The 15,265-nt window shown below is 51.0% G+C and overlaps 1 protein-coding gene across 1 annotated transcript in view; it reads right to left on the minus strand.

Annotated features, from left to right (window-relative positions):
• Positions 1–14,971, minus strand: part of RAB6B (RAB6B, member RAS oncogene family) — a 54,512-nt gene extending 39,541 nt beyond the window's left edge. Inside the window, exon 1 of the mRNA XM_077752346.1 lies at positions 14,745–14,971. Coding sequence (XP_077608472.1) covers positions 14,745–14,826 — 82 coding nt within the window. The 5' untranslated portion in view covers positions 14,827–14,971. The remainder of the gene's footprint in view (positions 1–14,744) is intronic.
• Between the last annotated feature and the right edge of the window lie 294 nt (positions 14,972–15,265).

The following is a 15,265-nucleotide window of genomic DNA, read 5'->3' on the forward strand; positions in this document are numbered from 1 at the left end:
CATGCAAAGAACACCTCAATACTGGGTGATAATTAGCCCCAGACTAAGCACTACTTCAGTTCCAGCTAATAAATCTTAAGAATACTTAAAGGAATATAAAAATTATCCAATATACAACATGGCAAAATTCACAATGTCTACCACCCAATAAAAAATGACTAGGCATGCAAAGAACCAATAAATAGATCCTTAATGATGAGGAAAAGCCAATCAAAATGAAAACCAACCACACACTGACACAGATGTTAGAGTCAGCAAAGACATTAAAAATTTTTTATAACTCCATTTCATATGTTCAGAAAGTTAAACAGAGATTTGGAAAACATTTAAAAAGACACTAATCAAACTTCTAGAGATAAAAACTACAATGTATGAGATAAAAAAAAAAACACTGGATGGGATTAACAAGAGATTAATCCCAGATTAACTGCAGAAGAAAAGATCAATGAATTTGAAGACATAGTGATATCTAAAATGAAACAAAGAGAAAAAGAGGAATAGAAATAAATGATTGGAACCTCAGTGAGCTGTGGAATGATGTCAAGTGGACTAACATATATGCAGTTAAAGTCCTCAAAGGACTGGTTGTGGGGGAGTGGTGACAGAGAAAAATATTTGAAACTTGAAGAAAACTTTAAAGACACAGATCCAGAAAGTTCAATGAATCCCAAGCAAAGGAAAAAGAAAAGAAACCAAGGCACATCATAACCCATCTGCACAGAATTAGTGATAAAGAGAGAATCATAAAAGTAGCCAGGGAAAAAAAGACACATTATGTACATAGAAATAAAGATCAAACAGCAATTCCTCCTCAGAAACAATGTAAACAGGAAGACAATGGAGCAATATCCGTAAAGCACTATTAACCTAAAACTCCAGAACTTTCAGATTATGTATAGTCTGACATCTGTCAAAAACAAAGATGAAATAAAGACTTCTTCAAACATTCAAACACTGATAGATTTCATCACCAACAGACACAACAAGAAATGTTAAAGGAAGTTGTCCAGGAATAAGTTAAATGACACCAGATGGAAATGTGGATCTACACAAAGGAATGATGAACACAAGGAATGGTTTATAATGGTGAAATATGTAATATTTCTTTCATATTATTTAAAAATCATTGGGGTGCCTGTCTGGTATGCTCCCCTGGTAGAGCATGCAACTCTTGATATCGGGGTTGTATGTTCAAGCCCCACACTGGGGCTTAAAAATATCATCTTTAAAAATCTCTTTACAAGATCACTGACTTTGTAAACAAAAATAACAATGATATGTTGAATCACAGACTTAAAAAAACATGGAAGAAAAAAATTTTTGTTACCTTGTCAGAAACCATGCAAACTGGAAGAAAAGGAAGTGATATTTTTGAAGTACTAAATGACAAATATTGTCAACACAGAATTCTATACCTAGCAAAGGTCTTTTAAAAATGAAGGTGAAGGTGCCTGGGTAGCTCAGTCAGTTAAGTCTCCAACTTTGATTTCGGCTAGGTCATGCTCTCACAGTTGGTGAGACTGAGACCCTCAATGGGCTCTGCACTGACACCTCGGAGCCTGCTTGGTATTCTCTATCTCTCTATCTGCCCCTCTCCCGCTTATGCTCTCTGTCTCTCTCTCGTGCACTCGCTCTCTCTCTTGTGTGCTCTCTCTCTCTCTCACACACACACACAGAATATAAACATTTAAAAATATTTTAAAATAAAAAAATAAAAATAAAAATGAAGATGAAGATGAAAAAAGGAATCAAATGCCAAAACAATTTACTGCTAGCAGACTCAACAGCACAAGGAAGAAAGTTCTTTGGGCAGAGGAGAAAGATACCCCCACACTCATGCTTACCTCACACATAGCACATGCACTTAAAAATCTGAGAGATCTGTATTTTAATCCCGGCTCTGTCACTTATTTGCTTGGGTTAGTTACTATCCTCTCTGAGGCTCGGCTCCCTCATATGTACAATGTGGACACAAATGCCTACCTTCACCTCTCATACTATGAATTCTATGAGAGCAGTAAAAAGTTAACATTCTGGGTGAAAGGCACACATGGGAAGCCTTTGTACTATTCTTGCAACTTTTCTTTTCATTTTTTTTAATAGTTTATTGTCAAGTTGGTTTCCGTATAACACCCAGTACTCATCCCCACAAGTGCCCTCCTCCATGCCTATCACCTCCCTTCCCCTCTCCCCTAGCCCCATCAGCCCTCAGTTTGTTCTCAGCATTCAAGAGTCTCTCATGGTTTGCCTCCCTCCCTCTCCCCAACTATTTTTCCCCTTCTTCTCCCCCATGGTCCTCAATTAAGTTCCTCCTAATCCACGTATACGTGCAGACATATGGTATCTGTCCTTCTCTGCCGGACTTATTTCGTCTTGCAACTTTTCTAAAGGCCTAAAACCATGTCAAAATAAAAAAAAAAAAAAGTTAAAGGAAAAAAGAAATAAGGTGATTTTGTTTTAATTATGCATATACATACACACATCCATGACTCTCAGATTCCTGGCACATTCAAGAAATGGCTTATTCTGATTTATTAAACATTCTGGTCCACATGAAGTTTTCCTAAGAAACAAGAATGTAAGTATACTCAGCATTAACTTAGTCTTTTATAGCAAACCAGAACCTAGCTGGGCACTGGGAAGGTGATGTGAGCCCTTCTAACCATGGGCCAGGACACTGAATAGGCCTGGACAGATCAGCTCAGGGGGCAGAGGCCACGTGTAGCCGCCACATGTTCATGTGCATAGAGAGGCACGCAGATATATACACAGATACACACACACACACACGCTCAATCCAGCAGGTGCCAAAAGCCCTAGTGTGTGGGGGAACTCTCTGATCCCCCTGGTGACTTAGCTGTGCCTCTAAGAACCTTGTCAAGACAGCATCTGCAGAACCTCTTGACAACCATCTGAGATCTGACCACACCTTGTGTGGACTGTAAAGCTGGTCCCAACCACAACCAGTGCACCTACTGTCTGGACTCTGCCTCACTGAGTCATCTCAAACATTCCCACCAGCTTCAAAAAGGTGCAGGGTCTCCCTTCCAGGTCCCAATGGCGGCATCGGCACCTGTTAGTTCTGAGTTCTAGCTACAGCTCCCCCCCACTCCAGCACACAGCTACCCTCTGGCATGGCTTCGCTGGAGAGCCAGGCTGAGGTAGGCAGAAGAGCCTGAAGCTCAGCCCAACTCCGTTCAGACCTGACACAGGCCAGTCATGTCCACATGCCCGAGTAGCAGCACGGGTGCCGGGAAAAATGAATTCATAGTGAGGAGATGTAGGTTTGCTTGAGAGGAGGAGGGAGCACATGCTAAATTCCCACCGCCAGCTGATCTTTTGACAAGGCTGGTGGCAATGCAATTTGGTAGTTTATTTAACTGATAGGAACTCTTGGCCCATCCACAGCATGGAGTTTGGCAAAATAGCATACATGCTCATGTTTACCCTTTCTTCCCAAAGCATATTGCTGGTGTTGTTGATGGTAAAAGCCTCACTCACAGGGAGAGAAGAGTGGGGCAGTGAGAACAGGCAGCCGGTGCTGAGAGGCATGGCCTGTGTTTCACAGGCTGTCAACTGGGGTCTAGTCAGAGCGGTCCTGTGACAATGGACCCCCAATGATAATGGGGGCAGTGGTGTGGCCTGAGTGGTGCTAGCTCAGGCAGATGAAAGGTGGCGTTCAGACTGCAGGCTAATGCAGGCAGGGAACCTTCCAGGATCTTCCGCTCCCCGGAGGAGCCCTGGGCTGGACATCCACAGGTGTGGTCTCGGAGGTCTTCATGAGCACAGGGAACGGGGCTTGGCACTCCTCGTGGCACAGCATCTCCTCCTCTCCCACGTACACTCTCACACGGCCTGCCCACTGCTTGTCGTCTTGCTGCTTTGACAGGGGGGCAACCGGGCACAACCCTAGCCCCCGCACCTCTAGAGCCAGCGGGAGAAGGAAGACTGGACGTGTAGACTCACCCTTCTGTCAAAAGAAAGAAGCCTCCTCCTGCTCTCAGAAGGTGACTTCAAGGTCACCTGGATGTCCTCTCTCAGCCTCGAGGACAAGGTAAGAGCTCTTCTCTCCACAACCCCTCCGCCCAGCTGGTGGTCACCAGCCCTCCTCACTGCGGCAGCCGCAGCCCTGGCTCCTCACCTTGTCCTCCGCCCCTCACTCCTGTGCCCAGCACACTCCAGTGCCCCCGCAGGATCCTCCAGCCTTTCATTCTGTTTGGACAGAATCTGGGATGCATGGCACTGCTGCCCAGAGCTGCAAACCACCCTGGTTTTCCCATGGCCCCAGTGCTGGCGCGGAAGCCCTGTGGAAGCACACCTAGGCCCGTCTGTGTCTGGTGGGAGCGCCTCCCTCCTCGTCTCCGTGCTTCCACGCTCTCCCGTCCCCGTTCTGTTCTCCTAGCCCTCTCCCCTCACTGGATGGGGAAACAAGAAGCACTTGTTCCAAATGCTTCACTTAATGTCTTTCTGCACAGTGTTTACTCCCTGCTCATCAACAGGGTCAGAACAGAACATTTTCTCCACGTCTCTCCGAATTAGCGCACTATCCTCAGAGGGACCTGCCTCTCGTGTGGACGCCACTGTCACGGCTCTTCAGTCCTGAACCAGGGATGGTCCTGCCTCTGCCCCAGGGGCAGGAGCAACGGGGGAAACAGAAGGGGTTCAAATGGTCAAAGCTGCACTGAGCTGCTTGTGGCCAGCTTCGGGGTCCATTTTTCTCCAGGCCAGCAGCTCCAGGCAAGGGTGACACCTCTGCTGAGCACCAAGCAAGGGGACGGGCCTCCTTACCCACCCTGACCTCAGGCGATTAATCTGGCGCTGCTCACAGGGACCCTGGGCAGTGACCGAAATGTGCTTGATTACTGACAATTAGGATATTCTGCACTCACTAGCCCACTGACAAAGGAATGTTCAGCTGGTGCTTGGTAAACGTGCATGGGCCCTGCCTGGGCAGAAGACAGGAGGGACAGGAAGAGGGGTCACCAGGGCTTTGCAGGGTGAGGTTTCAGTTCTTGAGAACAGGCCATGAGCTGACCTGTAGGTAGGGACCAATGACCTGACAAGGGCTGGGTTCAGGATGACATTCCCCTGCCTCTACTCTGGCTCCTGGGCTCTTGCCATTTGCTTTTTGTGCAGCCAGCTTGAGGTTGGGTTTCTGTCTCCAAGTCAGGGAGAGGGGCTCTCCCTTATATAATGCTGCCCTCCCTCAAGTCCTCAGGGGCCCGTAAGCTTATTGGGAAGCTAGAATCCATCAAAGAAGAGCAAGGGAATACATGGGAGAAAGCAAAGACAGTGGGTCAAGCATCTGTTGGAAGAGGAACCCAGCAAGGGAAGGAATGATAAGAGGCTGCACAAAGGACCAGGGGAGCTCACGAACCCAATGACCAGGGTGCAGAGGGAGCTCACACATGCAATGACCACAGAGGCAGGGGAGCTCCCAAAGACCAGGAGGCTAGGGCTACAGATATCTACTAACCAACCTGAGCAGGTGGCAGCGGGGCAGAGTCTGGAAGGACAGCCAGCAGCCCTGGAGCACACCTCTGGCAGGACAGAAGCAGACAAGGGACCCAGGGCATTATGGAGGCAGGAAGGACAGAGGAGCTCAAGGTGGCCAGTTTGGGCACATCTGAGTACAGTGTGGCCTTGTAGAGCCTTCTCTACAGGAGCCCCTCCCCTACAACCCTTCATTGCCCCAAAGTTCTCACTGTATAGAGAAAGAACCAGGAAAATTATCTACCCAGAGGTCTAAATCTGAGAGCTAGTAGGAAGCTCAGGCTAACAAACTCTCCTCTGTATTCCATTCTCTGGCTGTTCCCTGCATGGCCTGGCTTAGGCTGCCTGCATCTCTTGCCTCCAATCAGGCCATATTCCATCTTTGTCTTCTAATCCAAGAGCATGTCCCTCTTTGGTCAAAACCACCCAGGGGTCCCCATTGCCTGCAGGGAAGACCCAGGCCCTGTGTGCAGAAGCAAGGCTCTCTGAGGCCTGCCCTGCCCTGCCCACTTCTCCAGGGTCAGTGCTTTTTCCAACTACGCCTCACACACCTATGCCAGCGTCCAGCCACCCTGAACTACACCCAATTCCTCCAGAAGCTCCAAGCACCTCCCAGCCCCCAACCTTGGCGCAGTCGGGCCTTCTGCTCAAGATGCCTCTCTTGTGTGCCTATGAATTCCTGCTCGCTGTGTAAAATCTCCTCTGGGAAGCCTTCCCTGACTCCCCCAGCAGACCAGACCCACAGTCTTGTTTGTGTGCTTTAATAGTCACATTAACACTGGCTGAGATTTATCACCTGCCTACCTCACCAAGCACTGTTCTAATCACAACATGGCAAAACCTCAGCCCCTGTGGTCTGCTCAGGCTGCACTCCTTATCCTTGGGGAAGTTACAGAGCTGTGAAGATGAGGTGCTCTTCCTGGGAGCACCTGTGGGGGCCCAGCAGAGCAAGGTTAGGTGCATCTGTCCCAGTTCAACTGGGATGGGCAGTGGGAAAATGCCAATCAGGGAGTCAGAGGCCTGGAAGATCTTCCCAGCTCAGCAGTAACTGGTCTGGGTCCTACAATCTGGGCAAAAGCCTTCCCCTCTCCGAGATGTGCTTTCTTTATCTATAAAATGGGTCCACAGCTCCACTCATCAGGTCACAGGATATGGATTCTTGCAGCTCACCACACAAGAGCACCAATGAGAGATTCCCAAAACCTCCACCCCTACTTCTCTCTCATTCATCTATAAAAGGGGGAATTGCTGTCACTGCTTCAGTAACAAAATTACCTATCACTGAGCATTCACTGGGCGCCAAGCACTGATGTATTAGATCTTCATGCAACCCCAACAAGACAAGGATGACCCTGCTGTCTAATGAGAAAAATGAGCACAGGATGGTCCTGTTACATCCCAGCACCACCCAGGGAGTGAGATGTGGGGCTGGGGCAGAAGTGGGGGCTTAGGGGCACCAGTAAGTGATGGGGCTGGAGCAGGAGCTGGGGCAGGAGCTGGTCTGGTGGGGTGACTGCACACCCCTCTTGGCACCAGCTCTTTCCCCGTCCTTTCTGCTTACCACACACCCACCTGGCAGCAGAAAGAAGTATCCTGGAGTAGGGGCACCTGGGTGCTGTCATCTGTTCTGTTGTCCTCATCAAAGGTCCTCTGTATGAATAACTGCCTGACAGCAGGGAGGGCAGGACAGCCCCATCCCCGTTGCCTGGCAACCTGAATCAAACACACCATCGGAGGAGATGAGCCACAGAGCCCTGGGGGCACACTAGGGAAGAGGGCCAGGAATGCCTCCCAGAAGAAGAGGTAGCAGGCTGGAGAGGACCCTGCACTGGGGGATATAGGTAGCTGAGGCCCTGACTACATGCCTTCATCTCTGCAGCTCCTCTGACCTCTCTAGCCAGCAGTGCAGTCTCTAGGCTGGGGGCGTTACCGGTTTGGCATCATACCCTGAGCTGGCGCTGACTTACATCAGCCTGAGTGGTCATCCGTCCAGCAGCCTCTGAGGATATACTGAGAAAGCCAGAGAACACCTTGGGCTTATCCAACCACAGAGACTGTTGGTGGCTGACCCCAAACAGAATCAGGGTCTCCAGGGCCCTGATATCTCCAAGCCTGAAGGGAGGATGAGGCCAAGAGAAGGGTTACCCTAGAGCAGGTAGGAACCAGCTGCTTGCTTAGTTTGACTGGCTCTTCACTTCCTAGGATTTAGTCCTCAGCTAGAACCCAGATGACATATTGTCCATGGCAGTGCAGGACTGACATGGGAAGGCTTTAGCTGCCCCCGTGCCCTCTACAACCAACTCCCTTCACCCCAAATAAGCAGTTCATTCTATGTAAGAATGTAGTGTCTGAAATGCAATCCAGCTCCATCAGATTGGAGACGCTGCTTGCTTCTTAGAGCTATTCCACTGCCCTCCTCTCTGCTCAGGGCCCCAGTCTCCCCTCACCAGCCTAGGGGAATGAAAGACCTCCTCCCGACCACCCCCATGCTGTGATCCACTCCTCAGCAAAGAGCTCGGCACATAATTCCCCAGGAGTCACCTCATGTCTATAAGGCCTCAGTGTTCTGTCTTCTTTTCCCCACAACAGGGCCTGAGCAGCCTGCCTTTGAGGCATGAGGCCTTACAGAACACTATGTTTCTCATAGTGACCTGGGTTCAAGGTCTATGGGTTCAAGGACTGGGTTCACTCTAGCAGTGAGTCTGTGGCCATGACCTGCTCTCCCTGAGCCTCTGTCTCCTGACCTGCACAACAGGGAGAATTTCACATCTATCACAGGATGCTGAAAAGAAAGTGCCCTGTGTGGAGCCTACGGCATAGCAGGCATTGTTAAATGCTATCTGAGGTTAACTGGAGGAAGCACACAGAAACCCAGGAAGGTTAGCTCCATTTCCCATCATCCTCTCCAAACCCTTAGAATAAAGAATCCGTCCTAGGTGTCAATGTGACTGAGCCATTCCTCAGCTGAGGATCCTCCACCAGCTCCCCATTTCCCTCAGAATAAAGCCCCAGCTCATGGCCAGCCTCTGTGACTTGCCCTCACCTCGTCTCCAGCCACAGGGGAAACTGGGTGAGCTGGTGAACCCAATACTGGAAGTGCCTTTTCTCCGGGGAAATCCCACCACGGCATCATGCCCCTTCACCAACTGTGCATCCACGCCTTGAAGGAAAGCTGTGGTTTCTCGCACAGAATGCACACAACTGAAGTCTTCCTCCTTCCTCGGCCCACTACACACAGCAACTGCTGGGGCATCAGATGGCCAGTGTTCTAATGCATTTCTTGGAAGTAACCTTTGTTTTTAAGGCTCTTTTCTGCCCTCAGGAGCAGTATGTCATCTGTTTTCTCCTGGACCCTGCCCTGTCCCTTGGGTAGGTCCCCATTGGGAACAGGTGGTGCTTGGCCCAGGACACGTGATTGAGTCACCTGGGTTCCCACTGGTCTTGTTAACAAGAGACCAGGATATATATGTTTTTCTACTAAAAATAAGTCACTTCACCAAAATTACAAAGTACTCATAGCAGTGAATATTTACTCTTAAAAAAAGATCCCAATCAGTTCAGGACAAAAGTTATGGAAATAAAAAGGAAAGTTAGAAATTTCAAGCCCTAAGATAGAATAAAGAACTCCTAGGAGCCTATAGGTGTATGAATCTTCATCCTCTCCTTGAGTCCCAAGCAGGAGAGACTGGCCTACATCTCAGTGCCCTCAGGCTTTGCCTGGGGCCCCATTTCCTGGTGCCTGTCTTTTTGGATCTAACAAAAGCTGCCCATCTCAGGCTGAGTCTGGTACTTCTCCCCGGCAACCTCCCCCGTCTTCTCTTCTCTGTGCTTAGAAATGGAAAAGGATGACAGCGGACAGAGGAGAAAATGCCCAGCACTGTTTTCCAACAGTCCACCTCTGATGTCTACAGATTTTGCTGTTTACCCTAATCTTTTCTCACCTTGATCAATGGTTCTACCCAATAATTTAAGTCATTACATTGAGATCAGACAGCCCTGCACACACAGTGGTTTATTCATTCAACAACAGTGGAAGACACAGAGTGTGGAGGAGAGAGAGACTTCACAGCCTGGTTGGGACACAGATGGTACCACCCTCAGGTCGGCCCCAGGGGTGTTTGCAAGGTCAAGGTAACACCTACCATGATAAATATTTATGGACTGACTTTACGGATGTTATAAGTAACAAAAGGACAATGAGATTATTTTGGTATATTTTAATGGGATTCATTATAATTTGGGGGCTGCAAATGATAATGATAATGGGATCATGCAAAGGATGGTACTCACTATTATATCTGTATAACCAGAACATATTCTAACAGTCTCATTTCTCTCTTCTGATTAGTTCTGTTGTCTCTGACCTTAGCATCGAGGGCGCCACATTTGTCTTCTACCAAGTACAGATTAATTCTCATTGCAGGGTCTCATCTGATTTTCTCTCATCTCATGCACACCTCTTTCAACAAATAAAGCCAACATTCTGGGTCTGTACCCAACATCCAAGGTCCCCTGCCATCATTCCAGCCACTGAGGAAGGGAGGAAAAAAATTGGGAGGAGAGAGAAACAACTAGAAAGCTGAGGCACAGAGCAATTTGGTGATTTATGCCCAATTGGGAGGAGAGAGAAACAACTAGAAGCTGAGGCACAGAGCAATTTGGTGATTTATGCCTGATCTCCAAGTGAGCTCTGGCAACATCCAGTTTGGGCACATCCCTTCCTTCCCACCTCTGGTGGCCTTGCTGCTTTCTCATATTTCCTCAGAGAAAGTGGTGGGGATGAGAGTCCCTTGAGAAGTTCAGCTTCTGTGAGATGTACTGTGGGTTGGGTATAACCAAGGCTAAATGCTTCAGCCCTCTGTGAAAGATTAAGTGTTTCTGGTAAAAATCTCCTAGCTTGAGAAGGCAGCAGGTGTCAGGATGAAGAATCCTGTTTCAAACTGTCTTGCCTCCCCACCCCCCCTGCTTTTAATCTACTGATGGGCCATCAATAAATATCAAACAGCAAGGATAATCTCATCATTTTAAAATCCAGATATTTAATGGGCAGAAATCTCCTGCAGATGGGGAAAAGGGGAAAGGTACTAAGATCTAGTCCTCTTAGGTGCTTAGATTGACCTTTAAGGGGCCTAAAATTCAGTTAGTGGTTCTGTTTCTTAAAAAGCTAATAAACATTTAAAAATCCAGGATAACTGAGATAACTGAGAGGTCATGGGCAACACGTGATAGTTTTTTAAAAATGCTCAGAAGGAACCCAAAGCTATGCCATGGTGAGCACCCAAGAGGGCTGGGCACAGCAGAGCAAGGGGATCTGGAAGATGTCAGGAAGGAGACTTTTGGGATGGGCTTCAGGTACGATCCTCAGGCCAGCGAAGGGCACCCTATGTGGTTATGGGTGGTGTGTGGTGGGAGGTCAGGGGTTAGGCTGGGCCAGGCCGTGGGTGGGCAGGGGGAGCCTTCCAGGCAGTGGCGGGGGATGGGGGGGAAGGCGACTCCTTAACCCAGAGGAATGGGATGACAGTCGGGGAAAGCCCTTCTCAGCACCGGCAAACCAGACGCCCTCACCCTCTTGCTCCCCACCCCACACACTTTTTCTCCAGAGCAGGGAGAAGAACAGACAAAGCTCCCTGGAGAGGGTGGGCCCCCGGCAAGACGTAGGCCCTGTACTCAGCCCACCAAAGGAGTCCCAGCCACCTGCCTATGGAAGCATCTCCTCTGACACCTGCCTACAAAGGTGGATAGGACTCCCTGCTGTGTGCTTCCACAGCAGCTGTTCTTCTCTCGTCATCGCTCGCATAGACCTTTACTGTAATTATATCCACAAATGTCTGAACTCCCTAGTGGACTGTAAGTTCCGGGAGGCAGGGATACACTCAAAGACCCGACTAAATAAATAAATGGATGATGGAAGAGGAAGGCAGAGAGTGTTGGGAGGGCGGGGGGCGGGGAGAGACGAGTGAACAAATGACTAAACGAGTGAACAAATGACTAAACGGCCAACGCCGTGTGCACAGTCACTGTGCTGTACAACTCTGGGGACGCCATTCCCGTCATGCGCCCTGTGATGGCACCTCCAGAGCACAAGTGCCAGGGAAAGGACAGGAGAGGCTGTCCTGCTGGCCTCAGCTGGGGAATGCAGGCCCAACTTGTGTTTCTCAATCTTCCTGCTCGGGCTGGAGGAGTCTAAGGGAAGGGCTATCAGAAGAGGCCGGAACACCGCAAAGGCATATCCCACATCCCTTGTCCCCACCACACACCCAGGTGCACTGAGCAAAGCCTAAACCCCCACAGAATGCCATCAGAACTTAGAGGAACACGTGTGTCCCCCAGGACTCCTCTCTTTCCTAAGACACCTGCTCATGCCTGTCTTCTCTGGATGTCCCCAAGTGTCGCAGTTGTGACTAGTGTCCCTCACTCTCTACCCCATCCCCTGTCACTGCCAGCAGCACAAGGCCATGACCAAAAGGCCCAGAGAGCCATCTGGACACCAGCAGGACTGCAGAGCCTTCCTACTGAGAAGAATCCACTCATTCTAGGTCCACAACACCCTTTCCACAACCCCAAGCCTGCCAGGTTAACACAGCCAGCAAACCTGTAGTCCATGGTACAGGGGACAGCAGTCATTCTGCTGCCAGGAAGGGGGCTCTCTCCTGGGCTAGGTGTTCTCTCTAGAGTGGTTCCTTAAGGTCTTCCCACTCAGAGCAGGTCCTGGTATCTCTGAAGGCTTGATGCCCTCTTGGGATTATCTATTCCAGGGTGTCCTTCTCATCCCTGGGCTTCAGGTTGGGTACTCCTTTTTGGAATCTAGCTGTCCTCATCCACTGGTCTAGGGAGATGCCACCACTACACCAGTCATAGGAAACAAGAGAAGGCCACATGCCTCCAGCCCTTTCCCCTGGCCTCTATCCAGGGGAGTCAGCTCATGCAAGCAGACTCATGCATGCTGCTCTCGAAGGTTCTGTCAAGCACAGCTGGCCCAAGTGTCCCAAGTACAGAAGGTGATGGCCCTCCGAGGTCACGTAGGGAGGTCCCCGCCACGCTGGTGGGAAGGCCGGACCTCAGGGGCTCCTTGCACTGCATAGGCTGCAGTGGCACAAAGGACCAACACACACAAAACTGTGTGCAGGCAAGACAGAAACAATGGCTACGAAGGCATTCTCCCCATCCCACCAGGCTCAGGGATGCATTATGAACCCCACCTGACTTGGGGGCCCCAAAAGCGATGTAGAATACAAGGTACACAACCCACTAATGACATATTCAAGTAGGAAAAGGCTTCTCAGGGCCCTAGGGACCCCAGCCAGAAGGGACCAGAGTGGCCAAAAGCCAAACTCAATGATGCAGAGCCTTTCATCTCTAATGACTGTGTTCCAAGGGCCCACAAACCCTGCCCCCAACCAAATAGCCCAGCATTCCCACCAGGTCACCTAACCCAGCCACAAGTCTGGCCAGAGAATGGCAATCCTCACCTCAACTCAGGAAGGCTCCCTAATTCTTTGTTTCCCCAATTCAAGGTCATCTTAATTCCCAACGTTAATGACTGGGGGCAGGAGATATGGGTTCCAGCCTCAGAAGGGCTAGCAACTCACAGATGCGGGCTCTCCCAAGCCCTTCCCACTCCTGGGCTCAGACTTCTAATCTACACAAACAAGGTGGGAGCTCTATTTCTAAAGTCTCAAGCTCTCATTTCTGTAATTTAGGAACAAAGGAGGTTTGCAAGGCTCCTCAGGGGCCTCAATCCATCAGAAATTCTGAGGGAGTCCAGAGTTTTCACTCAGACTCACAAGGGACATTCTCATCAAAGCCCTGGTCCTTTACTGAAGCATGTTCAGACTTGGAATAAACAAATGTTTCTTGAGAGCCTACCAGGGTCCAGGCCCTTCGTGAGGCACAGGGGAAACATGTAAGAGGAAGAGAACTGTCCTCAAGCAACCATTTCACAGAGACAGAAACTGAGGCTCAGAGAGGCCTCGAAATCTGCTCAAAGCAAACCAGGTAGGAATTCAACTCCCAGGATGCCTGATCCCTTCAGAGTTTCTCCCAGGGCTCCAGGCTGGGTAAGATAAGCACTGGGATGTGAAGACGCCTGAAATCCCTTCAGGCATGGGGAAAAGGGAGCTCTGAAACTGGACTCTATTAAAATGAGAACCTCAGGGTCCAGGACACAAGGCTGGCTCAGTAGATCATCTTCTGAAATGCCCTGCCTGGCCCCAGGATCCATCACCATGTTGGGGCCTGACCATGTCTGCCATCCTTCTCTGAAGCACCCATCCCAGGTAATGAGCAGCGACACAGGAGACTGCCATGTGACCTTCACAACCCACATGTACACACACCAGTAGCACTGTTCCCTGAGCTCACCAGGTCCTCCAAAGGTTGCCTGTGTCTCAGCTCCTTGTATACAAAGGCACCAAACCAGGTGAAATGGACTGGTCTGCAAAGCTAGAGATGGGGATCCTGTCCCCGGCGACCACGTTCTTCCAGGGATGAGCTGGGCAAGGCCCGGCCTGTGTCTCTGCAGCCCCAGGTGAGAGGCCTCTGGAGAGGTGCACTGAGAACAGCTCCTTCCTACAGGTGTCAGAGGGGTCCACACTCCTCAATCTGGTCCTCCCACCCTGGGGCCAACCAGGGTTTCTGAGATGCTTTCCCTGGGGAGGCTGCCGGGCGGCACGGAAGCCGTTTTGTCTCCCCTTCCCCCCGCCCCTGGCCGGCTGCCACGGTGACCTCCCCTCCCCCAAGACTGGCGGTGAGCTGGGAGGTGGGGGTGGGAAGCCGCCTCCGCCGACAACGCTCTCAGGAGGGGTGCTGGGAAGCCAGGCAGGGCGTGTCGCCTGGTCCTTTCTCTGCCCAGCGCCAGGCTCCGCCGCCTCTTGGTGCGCGGCGCCCTGTACCATCCCCCAAATCGGCCTCGCACCGGGGAACCCTAGCTGTCCTCGCCCAGACCCCGAGAGCCCGAGAGACTCTAACACATGCTGGCACAGGGCAGCGTCTAGAACCTTCCGTGCCCAGTCGGACGCAGGCCAGGGGAGGTAGGCGCCCTGTTCCCCTACAGCCTGCGCCCGGCTCTTTCCACAGGAGACAGGTGTTGGCCTTCCCCCCTCGGCCCTCGGCTCCAGGGCCCCGGACGTGCCCGTCGTTAAACAAGGGTCCGGGCAGGGTCCGCAGGGAGCCCTCCGGCCAGACGCCGGCCCCGCCTCGTTCTCCGAGGAGAGGCGCCAGTCCTCCCCCGGCCCCCGCGGCCGCCCCTCCACCTGCGCGGTCCCCCANCTGCTCCCCCAGGAACACCAACTTGAATTTTCTCAGTGGGTTCCCAAAATCTCCCCCTGCGGACATGGTGCTGGCAGCCGGGCCGTGCAGGAGGAGGTGGAGGAAAAGCGAAGGAGCAGGGAGGGAGGAGGAGGAGGGCGAGGGGAGGCGGCCGGCGGTGCGGGAGCGGGAGGGGGAAGGGCTGGCTGCGCGCGTCCCTGACTCCCCAGCTGCGTCCCGGCCCCGGCCTGCGGCTGCGTGTCCGNGCCCGCACTCCGCGGGAGAGAACCCCCTGGCCCGGTCTCCTGGGGACCCCGGATCGGGCTGTCTCTCGTGGCCCCACTACGTCTGTCTTCCCCACTGTAATTCTGCTTCTCCTTTGAATCCAGAAAAATGACAGGAGAAATTGAGAAATTGTCAGGGGACGTTTGTTTCTGGTCTTTTAAAACCTAGATGCCAGTCCTTTCTTCCACCTCCCAAGACGCTGATGCACGGCCTTCTGAGAAGACAGAAAGGAAAGGAGGTT

This window comes from Crocuta crocuta, unplaced genomic scaffold (assembly GCF_008692635.1).
Source record: "Crocuta crocuta isolate KB4526 unplaced genomic scaffold, BGI_CrCroc_1.0 scaffold580, whole genome shotgun sequence".
NCBI classification, from domain to species: Eukaryota; Metazoa; Chordata; class Mammalia; order Carnivora; family Hyaenidae; genus Crocuta; species Crocuta crocuta.